Source organism: Bufo gargarizans, chromosome 5, assembly GCF_014858855.1.
Source record: "Bufo gargarizans isolate SCDJY-AF-19 chromosome 5, ASM1485885v1, whole genome shotgun sequence".
In the NCBI taxonomy this organism is placed as follows: domain Eukaryota; kingdom Metazoa; phylum Chordata; class Amphibia; order Anura; family Bufonidae; genus Bufo; species Bufo gargarizans.
The window spans coordinates 476236960-476255052 of NC_058084.1; the positions used below are offsets into that span (position 1 = coordinate 476236960).

Sequence of the window (18093 nt, forward strand, 5' to 3'; positions counted from 1 at the left end):
AATGTGTAAAAAATCCCCTGTGAAATCCTAAAGGTGCTCTTTGGAATGTGGGCCCCTTTGCCCACCTAGGCTGCAAAAAAGTGTCACACATGTGGTATCGCCGTACTCAGGGGAAGTTGGGCAATGTGTTTTCCCATTTTTTTATACAAAGTTGGCATTTGACCGAGATATTTATCTCACCCAGCATGGGTATATGTAAAATGACACCCCAAAGCACATTCCCCAACTTCTCCTGAGTACGGCGATACCACATGTGTGACACTTTTGTGGCCTAGGTGGGCAAAGGGGCCCACATTCCAAAGAGCACCTTTCGGATTTCACAGGCCATTTTTTTCAAACTACTTTGCACGCATTTGGGCCCCTAAAATGCCAGGGCAGTATAACTACCCCACAAGTGACCCCATTTTGGAAAGAAGACACCCCAAGGTATTTCATGATGGGCATAGTGAGTTCATGGAAGTTTTTATTTTTTGTCACAAGTTAGTGGAATATGAGACTTTGTAAGGAAAAAAAAATCATAAATCATCATTTTCCGCTAACTTGTGACAAAAAATAAAAAGTTCGATGAACTCACTATGCCCATGAGCGAATACCTTAGGGTGTCTACTTTCCGAAATGGGGTCATTTGTGGGGTGTTTCTACTGTCTGGGCATTGTAGAACCTCAGGAAACATGACAGGTGCTCAGAAAGTCAGACCTGCTTCTAAAAGCGGAAATTCACATTTTTGTACCATAGTTTGAAAACGCTATAACTTTTACCCAAACCATTTTTTTTTTATCAAAGACATGTAGAGTAATAAATTTAGTGAAAAATGTATATATAGATGTAGTTTTTTTTTGAAAAATTTTACAACTGAAAGTGAAACATTTCATTAAATTTCGATTAATAACAAAAAAAGTAAAAATGTCAGCAGCAATAAAATACCACCAAATGAAAGCTCTATTAGTGAGAAGAAAAGGAGGTAAAATTCATTTGGGTGGCAAGTTGCATGACCGAGCAATAAACGGTGAAAGTAGTGTAGTGCAGAATTGTAAAAAGTGGTCTGTCATTAAGGGTGTTTAAGCTAGGGGAGCTGAGGTGGTTAAGACAGTCAGGAATTACTCTGGTGCCCTATCTTGACGGGTTTTTAATAGCCTCTCAGTCAAAAGAAGGGCTAGAAAAAGATATGAAATTCCTCTGCTCCACTTTAGAAAATCTAGCATGGATAATCAATTGGAGAAAATCTAATCTGATTCCTTCTCAAGTTTGCGTTTTTTTGGGGGGATTCAGTTGGACTCCTGTTTACAAAAAAGTTTTCTTCCACCTCAAAGGAGAGAGTCTATTATGGAACAAATATGGTCAGTCTTCCTGTCCTACCAGTGTACTTTCAGGGAAGCGATGGCGGTACTAGGGCAGATGACCTCAGCAATCCTGGCAGTACCTTATGCACAGATCCACTCCAGAGATCTTCAAGCAGACCTCCTAAGATTGTGGGACGGCTCCCCTTATTCCTTGGATCAAAAATTCCACATTTCCCCAAAGGCAAGATGGCTCCCTGTTGTGGTGGATGGTACCAGAACATCTATCACCATGGACATTTCCAGACTATAATTACCACAGACGCCAGCCCTTGGGGTTGGGGAGCCCACTCCCAGAACAGATACTGGCAAGAGAGGTGGGATCTGATTACGAGAAAAGCATCCTCCAATTTCAAGGAGTTAAAAGCAGTAGAGATGGAACCGTCGGTGGCTCTTCCGGAAATAAAAAAAACAGGAAGATTGTGTTTTATTCGGACAATTCAACAGTGGTGGCCTACATAAACCATCAAGGAGGGACGGGGGTCTCTTCCCTCCTACATCTATGCCAGGAGATATTTTGCATTGCAGAAAGAAAAATGCTTTTCCTTTCAGCGGTACATCTGAAGGAGAATGTTATAGCGGACTTCCTCAGTCCAGTTTCCATAGAACAGGGAGAATAGTGTCTGAACAAATAAATAGTTTTACAGATAGGCCAGAGGTACGGTCTTCCTACAGTGGACCTTTTCACCTCAAGAGCCAACAGGAAGGTAGAAATTTTTTTTTTCCTCCCTCAATCATTTGGACAGCCCATCAGCACAGGACTGGAGCCAAGAGTTGGGGTACGCCTTTCCTCCATTTTGCCTTATCCCACAAGTATTGAAGAAAATAGAGGGGAAGCCTCGGTTATTTTGATAGCTCCAAAGTGGCCCAAGAGGTCCTGGTATTCGAATCTTCTGAGGTTGGTAGTACAGCCTCCATGGTCCCTACCATTGAGAGAGGATCTTCTTTACCAGGGACCGCTAGTTCATCCCAGAAGTCCTTCATCTTTCAGCATGGATTTTGAAAGGGAAGGGTATTGTCGGACAATGTGGTTTCCACCTTGCTAAAAAGTAGGAAGACAGTTACCTCCAAAAAATATTAAAATTTTGAATATTTTTCTACCTTCCTAGGTCAGAACCCAGATCCCTTTAAATCTCCAGAAATACCAAGGATACTAGATTTTTTACATGCAGGGCTAGATAGGAATCGTAAGGCTTCCACACTAAAGGTTCAGATCGCTGCTCTAAGTTATTTCTTTGATTATAGGTTATCTGATCATCTATGGATTAAAAGATTGTCAGCAGCCTCCAGCTTGAATCCTTCCTTAAGACCATCGTCTCTGCCCTGGGATTTGAATATTGTTCTTTCGGACCTATCTCAGAAGCCATTTGAACCAGCGAAATCTCTATCAATATGCTTTCTTTTAAAATGGTCTTCCTTCTAGCAATAACCTCGGCTAGACGGGTATCTGAGATTCAGGCATTTTCTGCCTTCCCTCCCTATACCACGATTTTGGAGGATTAAGTGATCATTAGACCAATTCCATCTTTTCAGCCCAAGGTGGTCTCAGACTTTCACAGAAGTCAGGATGTGATACTACCCTCCTTTTTGCCCAAAGAAAAATTTCATTGCCTAGATGTCAGGAGGTGTCTAGTGTTTTACCTAGATTCCACGTCACCTTGGAGGATAGATGAAAATCGTTAATTTCTAACGATAATTTGTTTTCCCTTAGTCCTAACAGCAGCACACAAATATCCCTCCCTAAGTTACATCATACTTGTTAAAGACACGGTGGGCTGGGGGGTGATCTCCTCCCTTTCAGGGAGCTGAAGATCGTTTATTGGTTCTTGGGCTCATTAAAATTCCGCCGGTCCTACCAGTCCACAGGGGCAGTTAACCCCATCTGTGCTGCTGTTAGGACTAAGGGAAAACAAATTATCGTTAGAAATTAACGATTCCCTTACGTCCTACCAGCAGCACAGATGGGGAGATAGCAAGATAAAACCCCTAGGGAGGGTCCTCATGCCTGGCAGAAGTAAGAACTGTCTGCCCAAAGACCGAAAACTCTGCCATCCTAGCATCTATCCTATAATGGGAGATGAAGGTTGACTCAGAGCTCCAGGAGGCCGCCTTACAGATCAACTCTAAGGGGAGAAGGCTTCTTTCCGCAACCGAGGTGGAGACCGCCCTAGTAGAATGGGCTCTCACAAACTCGGGAGGATCTAAGGTTTGGGAGACAAAGGCTTCCTTAATGGCCTCCTTGATCCAGCGACTAATAGGTGGCTTTAGACGCTTTACGGCCTTTAGACTTACCGGCAAACAGGATAAGGAGATTCTCATCTATCCTGAACTCTCTGGATCTATCCACATAGATCTGGAGGCATCTAGAAATATCCAGCGGATCTCTAGCTGGAGTATCAGAGGAGGAGGCTGTAAACAAAACTGGTAAAGAGATTACCTGGTTGATGTTTTGAAAAGTAGGCACCTTAGGTCTGAAGTATGGTAAAAACTTCAGGAGTACTCTGTCTTGTAAGAAAATAATATATGGATGAATTGCAGAGAAGGCCTGCAATTCAGAGACTCTTTTGGCTGAGGCTATAGCCAGAAGAAAAGACCATCTTTAGAGTTAAATATTTGAAATCTAACCTCCTCCAAAGGCTCGAAGGGGGGAGATGCTAGACCCCTGAGCACTACTGAAAGATCCCACTGGGGAATGGGTTTCAGTATAGTAGGCTTTAGTCTTTCCGCTCCCTTCAAGAAGCGTTTGATGAGTGGGTCCCGAGAGTATGGCCTGTTGAGACAGGCCGAGATGGCACAAATTTGTACCTTCAAGGTAGCTGGAGATAGGCCTCTATCTAATCCGTCCTGAAGGAAATGTAGTATCGCAGGAAGGGGCGGATCTGCAGACGCCACCTGTTTGGAATCACACCATGCCACGAAGATTCTCATGATCCTGGAGTAGGCCTTGTTTGTAGACTCTGCTCGGGAATGCGACAAAGTTCTCAGGACCGACTCGGAAAGCCCTTCTATGTTGGGAAGGGACTGATCAACCTCCAGGCTGTCAGGTTGAACCTGTGCAGATCTGGGCAGAGGTGAGTGTCCCACGACACCAGGGTCTGCTCCGGGGGGAGTCTCCAGTATTGTCCCCGACTCATCTGAATGAGCTGGGTAAACCAGGATCTTTTGGGCCAAAACGGTATGATGGCTATTACCGAGGCCTGATCCTGACGGATTTTCATCAATACCCTCGGTATCATGGAAAACGGAGGGAAGATGTAAGCCAGCCTGAACCTCCACGGTATCGACAGAGCATCTATCGCCAGGGGGTTGTCTTCCCTGTACAGGGAACAGAACCTCAGCACCTTGGCGTTGAACCTGGTTGCCATGAGGTCCACCTCTGGCATACCCCAACTGTGAACTAGCTGCCTGAAGACCTCCGGATGCAGAGACCACTCCATGGTCGGTAATCCTCGACTTAAGCGGTCTGCTATCATATTGAGGGAACCTCGGATATGAACGGCAGATAGATGGGAAAGGTTCAGCTCTGCCCACCGAAGGATCACCCCGATCTCTGATAGAAGGGGTAATGACCTTGTGCCTCCCTGCTTGTTTATATAAAGAACCGCAGTCATATTGTCTGACTGGACTTTCACCGCTTTGCCCCGAATCTGAGGGGCGAAGTGAAGGAGGGCTAGCCGGATAGCTCGCATCTCGCGAAGATTGGAGGAAAGATGCCGCTCCAGGGGGGACCAAGATCCCTGCACTTGGGATCCGTCCAGGTGAGCGCCCCAGCCTACAAGGGACGCGTCTGTAGTCAATATGACCCAAACTGGTTGGGTCATAGACTTCCCTGCTGGCAGTCGAAACCACCATCTGAGGGAATTCCGGGTTTGACCGGACAGGGAGCACAGGGAATCTAGCCCCGCAGGGCTGCCGTTCCATAAGTGTAAGACCTCCGACTGAAGAGGACGGAGGTGCCATAGCGCCCAAGGGACTGCGTCCGCAGCCGCTGACATGAGCCCCACCATCTTCATGAGAGTCCGAATAGAGACTCGACGAGGGACATGAAGGACCTTTGCCAGGTCCTGAATCCGCGCTTTCCTTTCTTGAGTCAACCGGAGGGACATCTCCACAGAGTCGACCACGAATCCTAAATAATGGATTGAAGATGATGGGCTCACATTCGACTTCTGCCAGTTGATAATCCAGCCTAGGCGGAGAAGAAAGGAGATTGCGACCTGAAGATGGTGGGTAAGGATCGGAACTGAAGAGGCTATGAAAAGCCAATCGTCCAGATAAGGAATAATAGTCAGCCCTTGAAGTCTCAATGCTGCCACCACCGATACCACCACCTTGGTGAAGATAAGGGGGGCAGAAGAGATTCCGAAGGGGAGCGCGGTGAACTGAAAGTGCCTGCGAACCCCTGAAATCTGGACCGCGATCCTGAGAAATTTCCGGAAGGCGGAATGGATCGGAATGTGAAGATAAGCATCTTTGAGGTCCAGAGTAGCCATGACATCCCCGAGGTTGAGGATATGGGCGACTGACCTTATGGTTTCCATGCGAAACCTTGTTTTCCTTATAAATCGATTGAGAAATCTCAAATCGATGATAATCCGGAGGTCTCCCGTCTTTTTGGGAACCAGGAACACTGGTGAGTAAATGCCTAGGCCTCTCTCCCCTGCCGGCACCTCCTCTAGGGCTCCCTTGGAGATATAGTCCTGGATGTAAGATTCCAGGACCACTTGTTTGGCCGGCCCGAAGTTTCGTGTAGCGACGAATCTCTCTGGGGGGAGAGAGAGAAAGTCTACCCGGTACCCGACGGAGACTAAGTTCAGAACCCAAGGGTCTGCGATCAACTGACTCCAAGAGTCTTTGAAATGGGAGAGACGGCCCCCCACGGGCAGTTTGGGGGAGTGGTACGGGAAAGTCTAGAGGAGACACTGCAGGGACAGCAGGGCTTATCCAAGAGCCTCGAAGAGGCCCATAGTCAGGAGGGTTTTGCCTCCTTAGCGGGTTTACGGGAGCGCCTCGAATATTTACGAGACGGTCCCCCCCAATCTCTGCGCCTAGATTGCTGCCCCGGACGTCCTTCGCGCTTCTTTTCCTGCCTGGGGCGTCCCCGAAAGGGCTGCTGGGGGAGGCTCTTCCCCTTTTTGTCGGAGAGCCCCTCCATTATTTTATCCAATTCGGACCCAAACAGCCTGTCTGGTTCGAAGGGGAGCCCACAAAGATTAAACTTGGACGCGTTGTCCGCGACCCAAGGTTTCAGCCAGAGTGGTCTGCGGGCAGCCGAAACTAAGGCCATAGTTTTGGCGGCCAGCTTCAACTGCATCTGGGTGGAGTCGACTAAGAAATCCATAGCCAGGTTGGCTGACTTGAAAGCTGCTAAGATATCATCCCTGGATACGCTCTGGTCCACATCTGTCTGGATCTGATTGAGCCTAGAGCGTAGATAGGTGGCTACTTCAGTGGCCGCAATCGAAGTTGATGCGGAGGCAGCGGCCGCCGCATAACTCCTTCTGAGGGTGCACTCTGCCCTCCGATCTAGAGGGTCCTGCAGACTAGACCCATCATCTGCAGGGACTAGAGTGCGCCGGGACAACTTGGCTATCGCCATGTCCACCTTGGGAATGGAACCCCACGATTCCACCAAGGGTTTAGCCATCGGGTACATAAGTTTAAACTTTCTAGTGAGAACTGGGCCTTTCTCAGGCTTTCGCCATTCTGTGCGCATCACAGAGAGAAGGGTCTCATCCGCTCTGAAGACACGCTGTGTCCGTACGGCGGGATCGGAGGACTCCCCAATGTCAACATCATGGTCCCCCGACCTGATGGACTTAAGTAGCTTCTGCGTCTTTTCTGGAGGGAAAAAGCAAGAAGTGATCTCTTCTTCCTCAGAAGAAGACCCCACCGAACAGGGGGTGGGTCTTTCGGCTGGTGCGACTGGAGCGGCCACATCCATGGGAGTCTGAGAGGGTCCTGGTAACCTCTCATTCAATAAGCGCACCACTCCCTTAATGGAATCATCCACGTATGTCTTCGTCCACTGAAACATCTCCTGCATCGTGGGTTCCGTGGACGCCGTGCGACAACTCTCACACCTAGAGTAGGGACAGCCGTCGTCTAAGGGCGTGTTACAATCAAAGCACGCCAAATGCTTCCTCTTGGCCCCAGTTTTTCGCTGATCCGGATCCTTGGGGGAAGCCATAGTCTGTAATTGGAAACAAAAAAGACAGGTCATAACACCTACAAAAAAATTGGAGGTGGAGAAACGAGACCTTAAGGGGGCCCACCAGCACTAGAGAAATATAGAGCTGCAGAAGAGGAACACACAAACCCACGTCAAGCAATAATATAAGGATATCACAAGGCACAGGGAACTCTGGAGCTAGCTTGTCAAAGCAATGCAACCAGAGCACTGAATGACAGGCTCTGGGCGCTTAAAAGGAAGAAGCCCCGCCCCCTGGGCAGGGTCCCAAATCGTAAGTATCCTAAGATATAAGGAGCTAAACAAACTAGCTCAACATGCTTTGGATAGCTGCCCCGGGTCATCCTGGATCACAGGATGTCTATAGGGAAGTAATTCTTATCAAGAGGGTGAGGATAGAACCTCAGCCGCGCTGCGAAAAAACCGGAAGTGACGTAGCGCAGCTAGTGCGCGTCACTTCCGGAAGATGGCGGCGCCCATAGCGCCACACGCGTGTGGCGATGGGAGGAACGGGAGACCAGGAGAAACTGAAAGGAGAGGGGAGGGGTGACACCCCGCTCCCCAGGTATAAAAAAATCGCCGCAATCCGCCTGAAATAAAGGCAAAAAGAGAGCCATGTAAAAAAACGGGGCGATCCTTTACAAGAAAGAAAAGGAGCCCCTAACTCTCAGCTCCCAGAAGGAGCGATACGCCAGTCCAACCTGTCCAAAGGACAGAAAAAAACACGGTGGGCTGGGGGGTGATCTCCTCCCTTTCAGGGAGCTGAAGATCGTTTATTGGTTCTTGGGCTCATTAAAATTCCGCCGGTCCTACCAGTCCACAGGGGCAGTTAACCCCATCTGTGCTGCTGGTAGGACGTAAGGGAATCTCCTTATTATCCAGTTTATGGAAAGTGTAGGGGCCGTAAAGTTTCCACTAGTGTTATTGTTAGATGGGTAAAGAATGCTATTTCTCTTGCCTATTCTTCCCTTAGCCTCCTCCAACGGCGTTTGGGGCTCATTCTACCAGGGCCATTGCGACCTCTTGGGCAGATGCTTCTTTGGCCCACATTTGTAGAGCCGCTACTTGGAGCTCTCCCCATAATTTTTTTGGACATTACAGACTGCATCTTGATTCAGCTGCAGCCTTTGGGAGGAAAGTGCTACAAGCTGTAGTGCCCCCCCTAATTTTTCTTTCTTAGGCCTCTTTCACACGGGCGTCAGTTTTTTTGCCCAGATAAGAGGCGGGTGCGTTGCGGGAAAATGCGCGATTTTTTCCGCGCGAGTGCAAAACATTGTCATGCATTGCACTCGTGTGAGAAAAATCGCGCATATTTGGTACCCAAACCCGAACTTCTTCACAGAAGTTCGGGCTTGATGTTCTGAAGATTGTATTATTTTCCCTTATAACATGGTTATAAGGGAAAATAATAGCATTCTGAATACAGAATGCATAGTAAAACAGCGCTGGAGGGGTTAAAAAAACTAAAAATTAATTTAACTCACCTTAGTCCACTTGATCGCGAAGCCGGCATCTCCTTTGCTGAACAGGACCTGGGGTGAGCATTAAATACAGGTAAAGGACCTTTGATGACGTCACTCCGGTCATCACATGGTCTTTTACCATGGTGAATCATGTGACGTACCATGTGATGACCGGAGTGACGTCATCAAAGGTCCTTTACCTTTATTTAATGCTCACCCCAGGTCCTGTTCAGCAAAGGAGACACAAGGAGATGCCGGGCTTCGCGATCAAGTGGACTAAGGTGAGTTAAATTATTTTTTTTAACCCCTCCAGCGCTGTTTTACAATGCATTCTGTATTCAGAATGCTATTATTTTCCCTTATAACCATGTTATAAGGGAAAATAATAATGATCGGGTCTCCATCCCGATAGTCTCCTAGCAACCGTGCGTGTAAATCGCACCGCATCCGCACTTGCTTGCGGATGCTATGCGATTTTCACACACCCCATTCACTTCTATGGGGCCTGCGTCGTGTGAAAATCGGACAATATACAACATGCTGCGATTTTCCCTCAACGCACAAGTGATGTGTGAAAATCACCGCTCATGTGAACAGCCCCATAGAAATGAATGGGTCAGGATTCAGTGCGGGTGCAATACGTTCACCGCACGCATCGCACCCGCACGGAAAACTCGCCCGTGTGAAATTACAGTTTAGTCTCGCATGGGTGAGGGGAAAACAATAATTGCTCTTACCGGTAATTGTTTTTCTTGAAACCCATTACCGCACCCCAAAAATTCCCTCCCTAATATATTTTTTAAAAAATTGGAAAATTAGAGGAGTTACCACATAGGTTCTCTTCTTTAACAGTATGTGTCTCGTTTTCAACTCTTCTATCTTGGTGGTTGGCACGCCTCCGGAGGTCGGTTTATTAGAATCACTGGGATGTGGGGGGGTGAACCATTTTATCTCTTCAGGTTTCCTGTCCTGGATGGGAGGTCCTAGTCTCATGGGTTTCAAGAAAAACAATTACTGGTAAGAGCAATTTATGTTTTCCATCACATTATAACATGGCTGGTTTCCAGAGATCATGACCACCCTGCAATCCAGAAGCGGTGGTCGTGATTGCACATATATATTCCTTATAGGAAAAGGCTGAATTGCGGGACCCCTGGAAACGAGCGGCGTATAATGTGATGGAAAAGCGAGGCAGAACACACCGTGAGCACCCTCCATTCACAGCGGTTGGCGGTCTGGCTCAGCTACTTCCAGTAGTCCCATAACAGTGAATAGAGCGGTGGCAGCGCGTGCGCCGTTTGTTAGGAGGCCCTGTTCTGATTCTAGGGGTGGGATCCCCACCTATTGGATATTTATGTATGAGAGGAGCTAACCCCCTTAAGGCATCTGTCAGCAGTTTTGTCCCTATGACACTGGCTGACCTGTTACATGTGCGCTTCGCAGCTGAAGGCTTCTGCGTTGGTCCCATGTCCATATGTGCCCACATTGCTGAGAAAAATTATGTTTTATTATATGCAAATGAGCCTCTAGGAGCAACGGGGGCGTTCCCATTACACCTAGAGGCTCTGCTCTATCTGCAACTGTGACAGCGAAAGGCAGTGAACACCTCATCACACCTGGCCCTGCCCTTTAAAGGGAGTCTTTCACCTAATCTGAGCGTTTTAGACCGCTCAGATCAGGTTATAGACTCTTTTTAACCCTCATTACGATCATACCTGTCTCTTATCTGTCCCTCGCCCAGATAATGAAAATAACACTTTTTAAACGTATGCAAATTACCTTCTGAAGGTGCCCAGGGGCGGCGTTACTGGGCGATGTGCCCAGAAAAACACACCTCCAGCCGGCGGACGTCACGAGCGGCACCACAGGACGGCGGGCTGGGAACTGGCCCGCACCTGCGCACTGCTCTGCCCATTATGGGCAGATGAACAGCTTTTCATATTGCGCATGCGCCGGCCGGCTGTCTTTAGTTGGCCGGCGCATGCGCAATATGAAAAGCTGTTCATCTGCCCATAATGGGCAGAGCAGTGCGCAGGTGCGGGCCAGTTCCCAGCCCGCCGTCCTCTGGTGCCGCTCGTGACGTCCGCCAGCTGGAGGTGTGTTTTTCTGGGCACATCGCCCAGTAACGCCGCCCCTGGGCACCTTCAGAAGGTAATTTGCATAAGTTTAAAAAGTGTTATTTTCATTATCTGGGCGAGGGACAGATAAGAGAAAGGTATGATCGTAATGAGGGTTAAAGAGTCTATAACCGGATCTGAGCGGTCTAAAACGCTCAGATTAGGTGAAAGACTCCCTTTAAGGCCTGTTTCACTGAGTATTTTAGTCAATATTGGTTACTAAAAACAGTAGTGCAGCTCTTACATTCTACTCCAGAATTTCACAAAGCCAGAAAGTACTATCCACAACACTGCAGTGTAAATGGGGGAGCAAAAAAACATCAACTTCCCCAGATTATCCTTCAGGACTTGAATGATAAAATGTTACCAAATAATAGGCGACAACTGGGAGTAAGGCCTCATGCACACGAACGTACTTTCTTTCCGTGTCTGTTCCGTTTTTTGCGGACCCATTCATTTCAATGGGTCTGCAAAAAAAAAAAAAAAAAAAAAAAAAACACAGAAGCTACTCGGTGCGCATGCCATATGTCCATTTTGCGAATAATAAGATAGGACTGTTCTATTAGAGGCATCTTATGGAATGCACACGCACGTCATCTGTATTTTATTCGGGCCACAAAATACAGACGGTCGTGTGCATGAGCCCCTTAGGGAGGGTTTACATCCCACATTAAATGTATATCATATAGCGGCATCCATCACCATAGAGTTCCATTGTAAAAAAAAAAGTAAATGTATACATTTTTAACTGGATGATGGAGATGTATGGTGCACTACACTTCTCAATTTTTTTTATTTTTTCCCCCCTTCAACCAGCTGAGCACAGATCCCAATGCTTCAGTCCGTGGCCGGCTCCAGTGATAAATTCAGAAATTAATTTTTTTCCTTTAAAAATAAACAACTTTTTTTTAATTTTATTTCTTAGCAAATCTTTTTGAGCAGAGGAGAGAACATTTCCTTGAGTCGGTCCTTCATAACTGACCACACTGTGTAAGCTGCACCATCCGTGATGCGGCAGAAGGTCTCCTGCTGTCAGGTAGCTCACAAATACACGTCTCTGAAGCTCGGCCAAAAGTCTCTTGTGAGGGTCCCACCTCAGGCCTGTGCGGTCTCTGCAGGAACGAGGTTGCCCGTTGTATCCAGCTGCATGCATTTACAGGAGCAGGCGGACACTGGGCACTCCGTATGATCTCTGCAAAACATAAGGGGACACATGTGACTGAGCGGTGACCACTCAGTGCCTGCCGTGTTGAGATAAGGTGATACTATTAGGCCCCTTTCACACGAGTGAGTTTTCCGCGCGGGTGCGATGCGTGACGTGAACGCATAGCACCCACACTGAATCCTGACCCATTCATTTCAATGGGTCTGTGCACATGAGCGTTTTTCTTTTTCACGCATTGGTTCTGCGTTGCGTGAAAAACGCAGCATGTTCTATATTCTGCATTTTTCACGCAGCCCTGGCCCCATAGGAAAAACGCAGCCCCCCTGCCTTAGGCCTCTTTCACATGAGTGTGACGGATTAGGTCAGGATGCGTTCAGTGAAACTCGCACCATTTTGCAAGCAAGTTCAGTCAGTTTTGTCTGCAATTGCGTTAGATTTTTCTGTGCGGGTTTAATGCGTTCTGATGCGTTTTTCATGCGAGTGATAAAAAACAGAAGATTACAAACAACATCTCCTAGCAATCATCAGTGACAAACGCATCGCACCCGCACTTACTTGCGGATGCAATGCGTTGTTCACTGAAGCCCCATTCACTTCTATGGGGCCAGGGCTGCGTGAAAAATGCAGAATATAGAACATGCTGTGACTTTCACAGAAAGCAGAACTGATGCGTGAAAAAAAAAAAAAACCGCTCATGTACACAGACCTATTGAAATGAATGGGTCAGGATTCAGTACGGGTGCAATGCGTTCACGTCACGTATTGTACCCGCGTGGAAAACTCGCTCATGTGAAAGGGGCCTAAGGGTGGGTTCATGTGTGGTTTTCAATGGCTGCCGGCCGCACATCTCACACCCTGAAATCCTCAGCAATTCTGCATCTAAACCTTCATCAGAGTTCGCAGGTAAGAAGTTCAGATTTTGCTGAGCAATTTTCCGTGGTATAAGATCACACCGCGTGTGAATTAGTATCAGATTATTTAGGGCTCATGCACACGAATGGGTTATGCATTGCGGTCCCCAGTGCACGTGCCCTGTCCGTGTGGCTGGATGGAGACCCATTCAACTTGAATAGGTCCACGATTCGTCTGCACTGCAAAAAAAATTGAGCATGTTCTATTTCTTTTTGCGATGCGGAGGAACTCGGTAGCGTTTCCATGGCCTTCCAGATTGTGGATCCATTCAAGTGAATGGGACCACATCCGTGAAACAGTGTGCACACAGCCGTTGCCAGTACATTGTGGACCCGCTGTTTGCAGGCTGGCACACGGTCGTGTGCATGAGCCCTGAGGTTGCGTCTCTCGACACGCCAATTGATTAAAGGGGGCGCAGCACTCCGGCTTCTATATTATTTCTATGGCACAGAGCTGTACTTCAATAGCGGCCTGACTTTTTGATCACTTTTTATAAAAATAATTTTGGGGAGTTGAAGTGACAAAAAAAAAAAAAATGGCAAACTGTCCGTTTATTTTTATTTTTTCCGTATGGGATTAATATATTAATAGTACAGGCATTTTCGCATGTCGATGCCCATGATATGTATTTTTTTTTTATTCGGTAAGAATTTTTACTTTAGGAAAGGGGGGCGATTTTAACCTTTATATTTTTAGAAATTACTTTTATTTATTTTTTACGTTAAGTCACCCTGGGTGCCTATAACTGGCAATCATTAGATTGCCAAATGGGTTCATTGATGGCTATTAGAGATGAGCGAATTTCATGTTATGAAATTCGTTCACGCTTCGTTTGGTGGTAAAAGCAGAATTGCGTTATGGATTCCGTTACCACGGACCATGGCGGAATGCCTTTAGAGGCATTCCGTCATAATAGAAGTCTATGGGCTGCAAAACGGATCCGTCCCATTTCCGTTATGCAGGGGAGTCCTCTCCTGCATAATAGATCAGTTTTGCAGCCCATAGACTTCTATTATGACAGACTGCCTCTAAAGGCATTCTGTTATACATTCCGCCATTGTCCGTGGTAACGGAATCCATAACGCAATTCTGCTTTTACCACCAAACGAAGCGTGAACGAATTTCATAACATGAAATTCGCTCATCTCTAATGGCTATACAGCCCTCATTGAACACTTCATATTCAATATAACAATAGGCAAAAAGAGAGTGTAGGCGTGCTCAAACCGTGTCACACCAAGCACGGACCATGCCAGGAACCACAGCGTTACTAGTGTAAAAAGAGAAAAAGGTCCAGCTCGGTTAAAATGTTACCTTTATTTTTCAGCGCAGATAAAAGCCAGTTACAGTCCAGTCTACATGTTTCGGATCAGAGACAATTGAGGAAGGATCGCTATTGTCTCTGATCCGAAACATGTAGACTGGACTGTAACTGGCTTTTATCTGCACTGAAAAATAAAGGTAACATTTTAACCGAGCTGGACCTTTTTCTCTTTTTACATCAATATAACAATACAATGCTGCCACCTGGTGGCCTGTGTTGGTATTTCTCGTCCATGTCATTGGGGGACACTAAGCAAAGGGATAGCTGCTGCCGCCACTAGGAGGCGGACACTAAGCAAAAAGTGTTAACTCCTCCCACCCACTATACTCCTCCCACCAGCACTGAGCTCATCAGTTTTAGCTTAGTGTCTGTAGGAGGCAGACATCTGCTCTGGAGGTCCTGTCTTTTCTTTATTTTTTATTTTAAAGCTGATCACATACTGGGTCCAGAGTGGAATTATTTCCTGGTTACCCAACTGGCATGCGTCAGGATGTCCCCTAACATCCCTAGCAGCCAGAAAAGGTGGCGTGGAGGACCACCAAATCCTCCAGAGCCCTCCGCCAGCCATAGGCCTTCAATGCTCTGGAAGCTGAAAGAGCCTGCTGGCATCGAGGCCGATCAAGCCACTAGTCTTCTGGGAACAGGAATTAGGAGAGTGTATTACACCCCCCTCCCTCGTGGCTCATTCATGCATGTAACTGCTAGGGTACTAGCAAGCCTATTGGCACATATCGCCAGCACTAGCTGCGGGGCACCTTGCTTGCTTTTATACTACTTCACAAGTGGGACTCTCTCTTCATGGTCCCTGAGCACCCTCGGCAAGGCCTAGCGGCCGACAAGTCCACTGTCAGTCCCTGGATCTAGATGTTGATCAGCGAAGCTTCTCGTTCTGAGGTCCCGGTTCCACCCCTTTGGGTGATGGCCTCTTGGGCGATACAGCACAAGGCCTGACCCTTGGCAAGTGTGCAGGGCAGCTAATTGGTCCTCCCTTTGCACTTTTTTCGAAGTTCTCTAGGGGCTTACTTTTGCATCCTCTGATGCAGCTCGTGGTCACAGGGTGCTGCAAGCAGCGATGCATTGACAGCTCTCATGCTTTGTCTTCCCACCCAAAGGGACTGCTCTTGAACGTCCCAAAGTCTTTGCGGTGTCTCATTCATTGGGGGACACAGCATCCGCCCCTCTTGTATATCATCTGTTCTCTGCACGGTGCATGGTTGCCCTTTTTGGGTTGTTTTCCCCCTCAGTTCGGATAAGTTATTGTTTGCATAGGGTCATTTTCCTTATTACTCGTGTTTTTTTCTCCTACTGCCTCCGTACAAACTGATTAGCTCCGTGCCTGCAGGAGCGGTATAGCGGGAGGTCCGCCCCCTAGTGGCAGCAGCTATACCCAAGGTCTTTGCCGTGTCCTCCAATAAACGAGACGAGAAAGGGATTTTACAGTAACAAAAAAATCCAATTATTTCACTAATCTGAGGGGTGAAATGTATGCAATCAGCCTTATGGCATACATGTGCTGCGGGTCTCTGCTATGGCACCCGCCGCACGCACAAACGGGCGCCATGTTTAAAGAAGCAGCTTCCGCTATACATATATGGCACAGGTCACAGAGGGGCTAAAAGCTGGCCATAGCCATTGAATGGGTTGACCGGGTGTCATCAGAAAACGACCTATTAAATCACGTTTTTATATTACTTTTTATTTTTCCATACCACTATATTAAAAATAAATGTATATAATCCTGCAGTTTTCACGCTGGTCACTAGGCCTAAAGTACGTTAAGACTTCCTGTCTTTTGAGAGCAGCCATGTGGGCCATAGACACAATGGACAGTAGCAGATCCCATTGACTTCTATAGGAGCGTTTTCTAGGCATGCTCTGTGACCTGGCTGTGCAGAGGTCAGGAGGGAGCAGAAAAGCTGTGATATCACCTATTGTGAACGGTGGATCCTATCTTATCTATACAGGGGTGTTACCTGTTATTGTTATCCTGTCTGTGATAATGGCTACAGAAGTGTTACCTGTACAGAACAGGAAATCAGGACCTATTATCAGACCTAGTGGCCACTTAAAAAAAATAAAAAATATAGACATGGAAAAACAAAACAAAAAATAAATTTTTTTTTTTTTAAAAATGTGATTTAATCAATAGGTCATTTTCTGATGCCACTTTCCCTTTAACTGGGTGACTGTCTAATACGTGGTCATCCACTATGTGGCTCTGTGCTTTGGCTGATACCGGCTGAGAAAAATGACGTAATATGGGAAAATGGGCAACCTGTTTACATTATTCGGACAGGATCCCCGGCCTCATGTCTATAGGCACAGATGGGGGTATCACAGTGAAACCGTTAATTCTAAAACATGACTTTTAATATTATCAATTAAAATATTTTGACCCTTTAGATACATAAATAAACAATAAACAGAAATTAACGCAAAAGCTACAGATCACTTGTTTCCAATGTGGCAGGAAGACAAATGAACAATCTATGGGGACAATCACCCTAGTGTTGCCCTAAAATGTTAAGGCCCTGCCTATGAACGGAATGGCCGCCCCGATAGGGGCGATCCCGTGTCTCGTGCCTCCTATATCCCCCTGCAAGACCCTGATGCAGGTGGCGGGTGGACCTAGTTCTGATTGGAGGCTGTTACTGATCTACAGGTATACCAAAAACAAAAAAGGGTTGATTAAATTAGAGGAACACCCAAAACCCATATGATGGGAGTAGAAATAAGAAAGAGCAGTAATAGTTATGACTGTAGAAACGTCCCGACGCGTTTCGCCCAGTTGATGTTGGGCTCCTCAGGGGACCAAAAACCAAAGAAATACAGAGTGTCCAACACCACAGATAAATAATCAAAAAAACAACACAGATAACACATATGTGACCACAATAAGTGTAGCTTAAACTTAAGGTCACCGATTACATCTAGATATATATATAGATATAAGACCCCTCGTCCTTGATATAGGATATTATTCTGGTCTTGGTTTATCAGGCTCCAGCTATATGAAGAGAAAGCAATATATTGATGGCAATATTGATACAATCATCAGGTTATTACCTAATCATCATTGTACGCCCTCCAACTTCGAGGGCGTATAGAAATCAACATGCTGTACAATAGACAATCAGTACACAGTAGTCGCAACAATCTCTGTGGAGGAAATATATATATATATATATACTACAATAGAACTAAAGGTCTGATGTGTCTAATCTCTGATAGTACAGCTATACTTGCGTATCCAGGTAGGTATGGTTACCAATACTGTTCAGTCACTATGGAGGATGTCCACACAGGTAGGAGACTGTAGGTGCTAAGGCTCAGATGTCCCGGCGTGACCGCTGTCTGGATGGAGACGCGGCCGCGACTAGAGGGACGCCAGCTGCGCTATTTAAGCCTAGCTTCCGGGTGTGACGTCAGATCACGTGATCGCACATTGCGGTCACGTGACCTATAGTGGCGTCCTGGATACCGGGCCCATAGTTTCCGGGTGTGACGTCAGACCACGTGATCGCAAGCTGCGGTCACGTGACCTATAGTGGCGTCCCGGATAGCGGGCCCATGTTATCTCTTATC

At 46.8% G+C, this 18093-nt stretch overlaps 1 protein-coding gene across 1 annotated transcript in view; it reads right to left on the minus strand.

Annotated features, from left to right (window-relative positions):
* Positions 1-12005: 12005 nt before the first annotated feature.
* Positions 12006-18093, minus strand: part of MIOS (meiosis regulator for oocyte development) — a 37789-nt gene continuing 31701 nt past the window's right edge. Inside the window, 1 exon segment of the mRNA XM_044294295.1 lies at positions 12006-12299. Within this exon segment, the coding sequence (XP_044150230.1) occupies positions 12203-12299 (97 nt within the window). The 3' untranslated portion in view covers positions 12006-12202.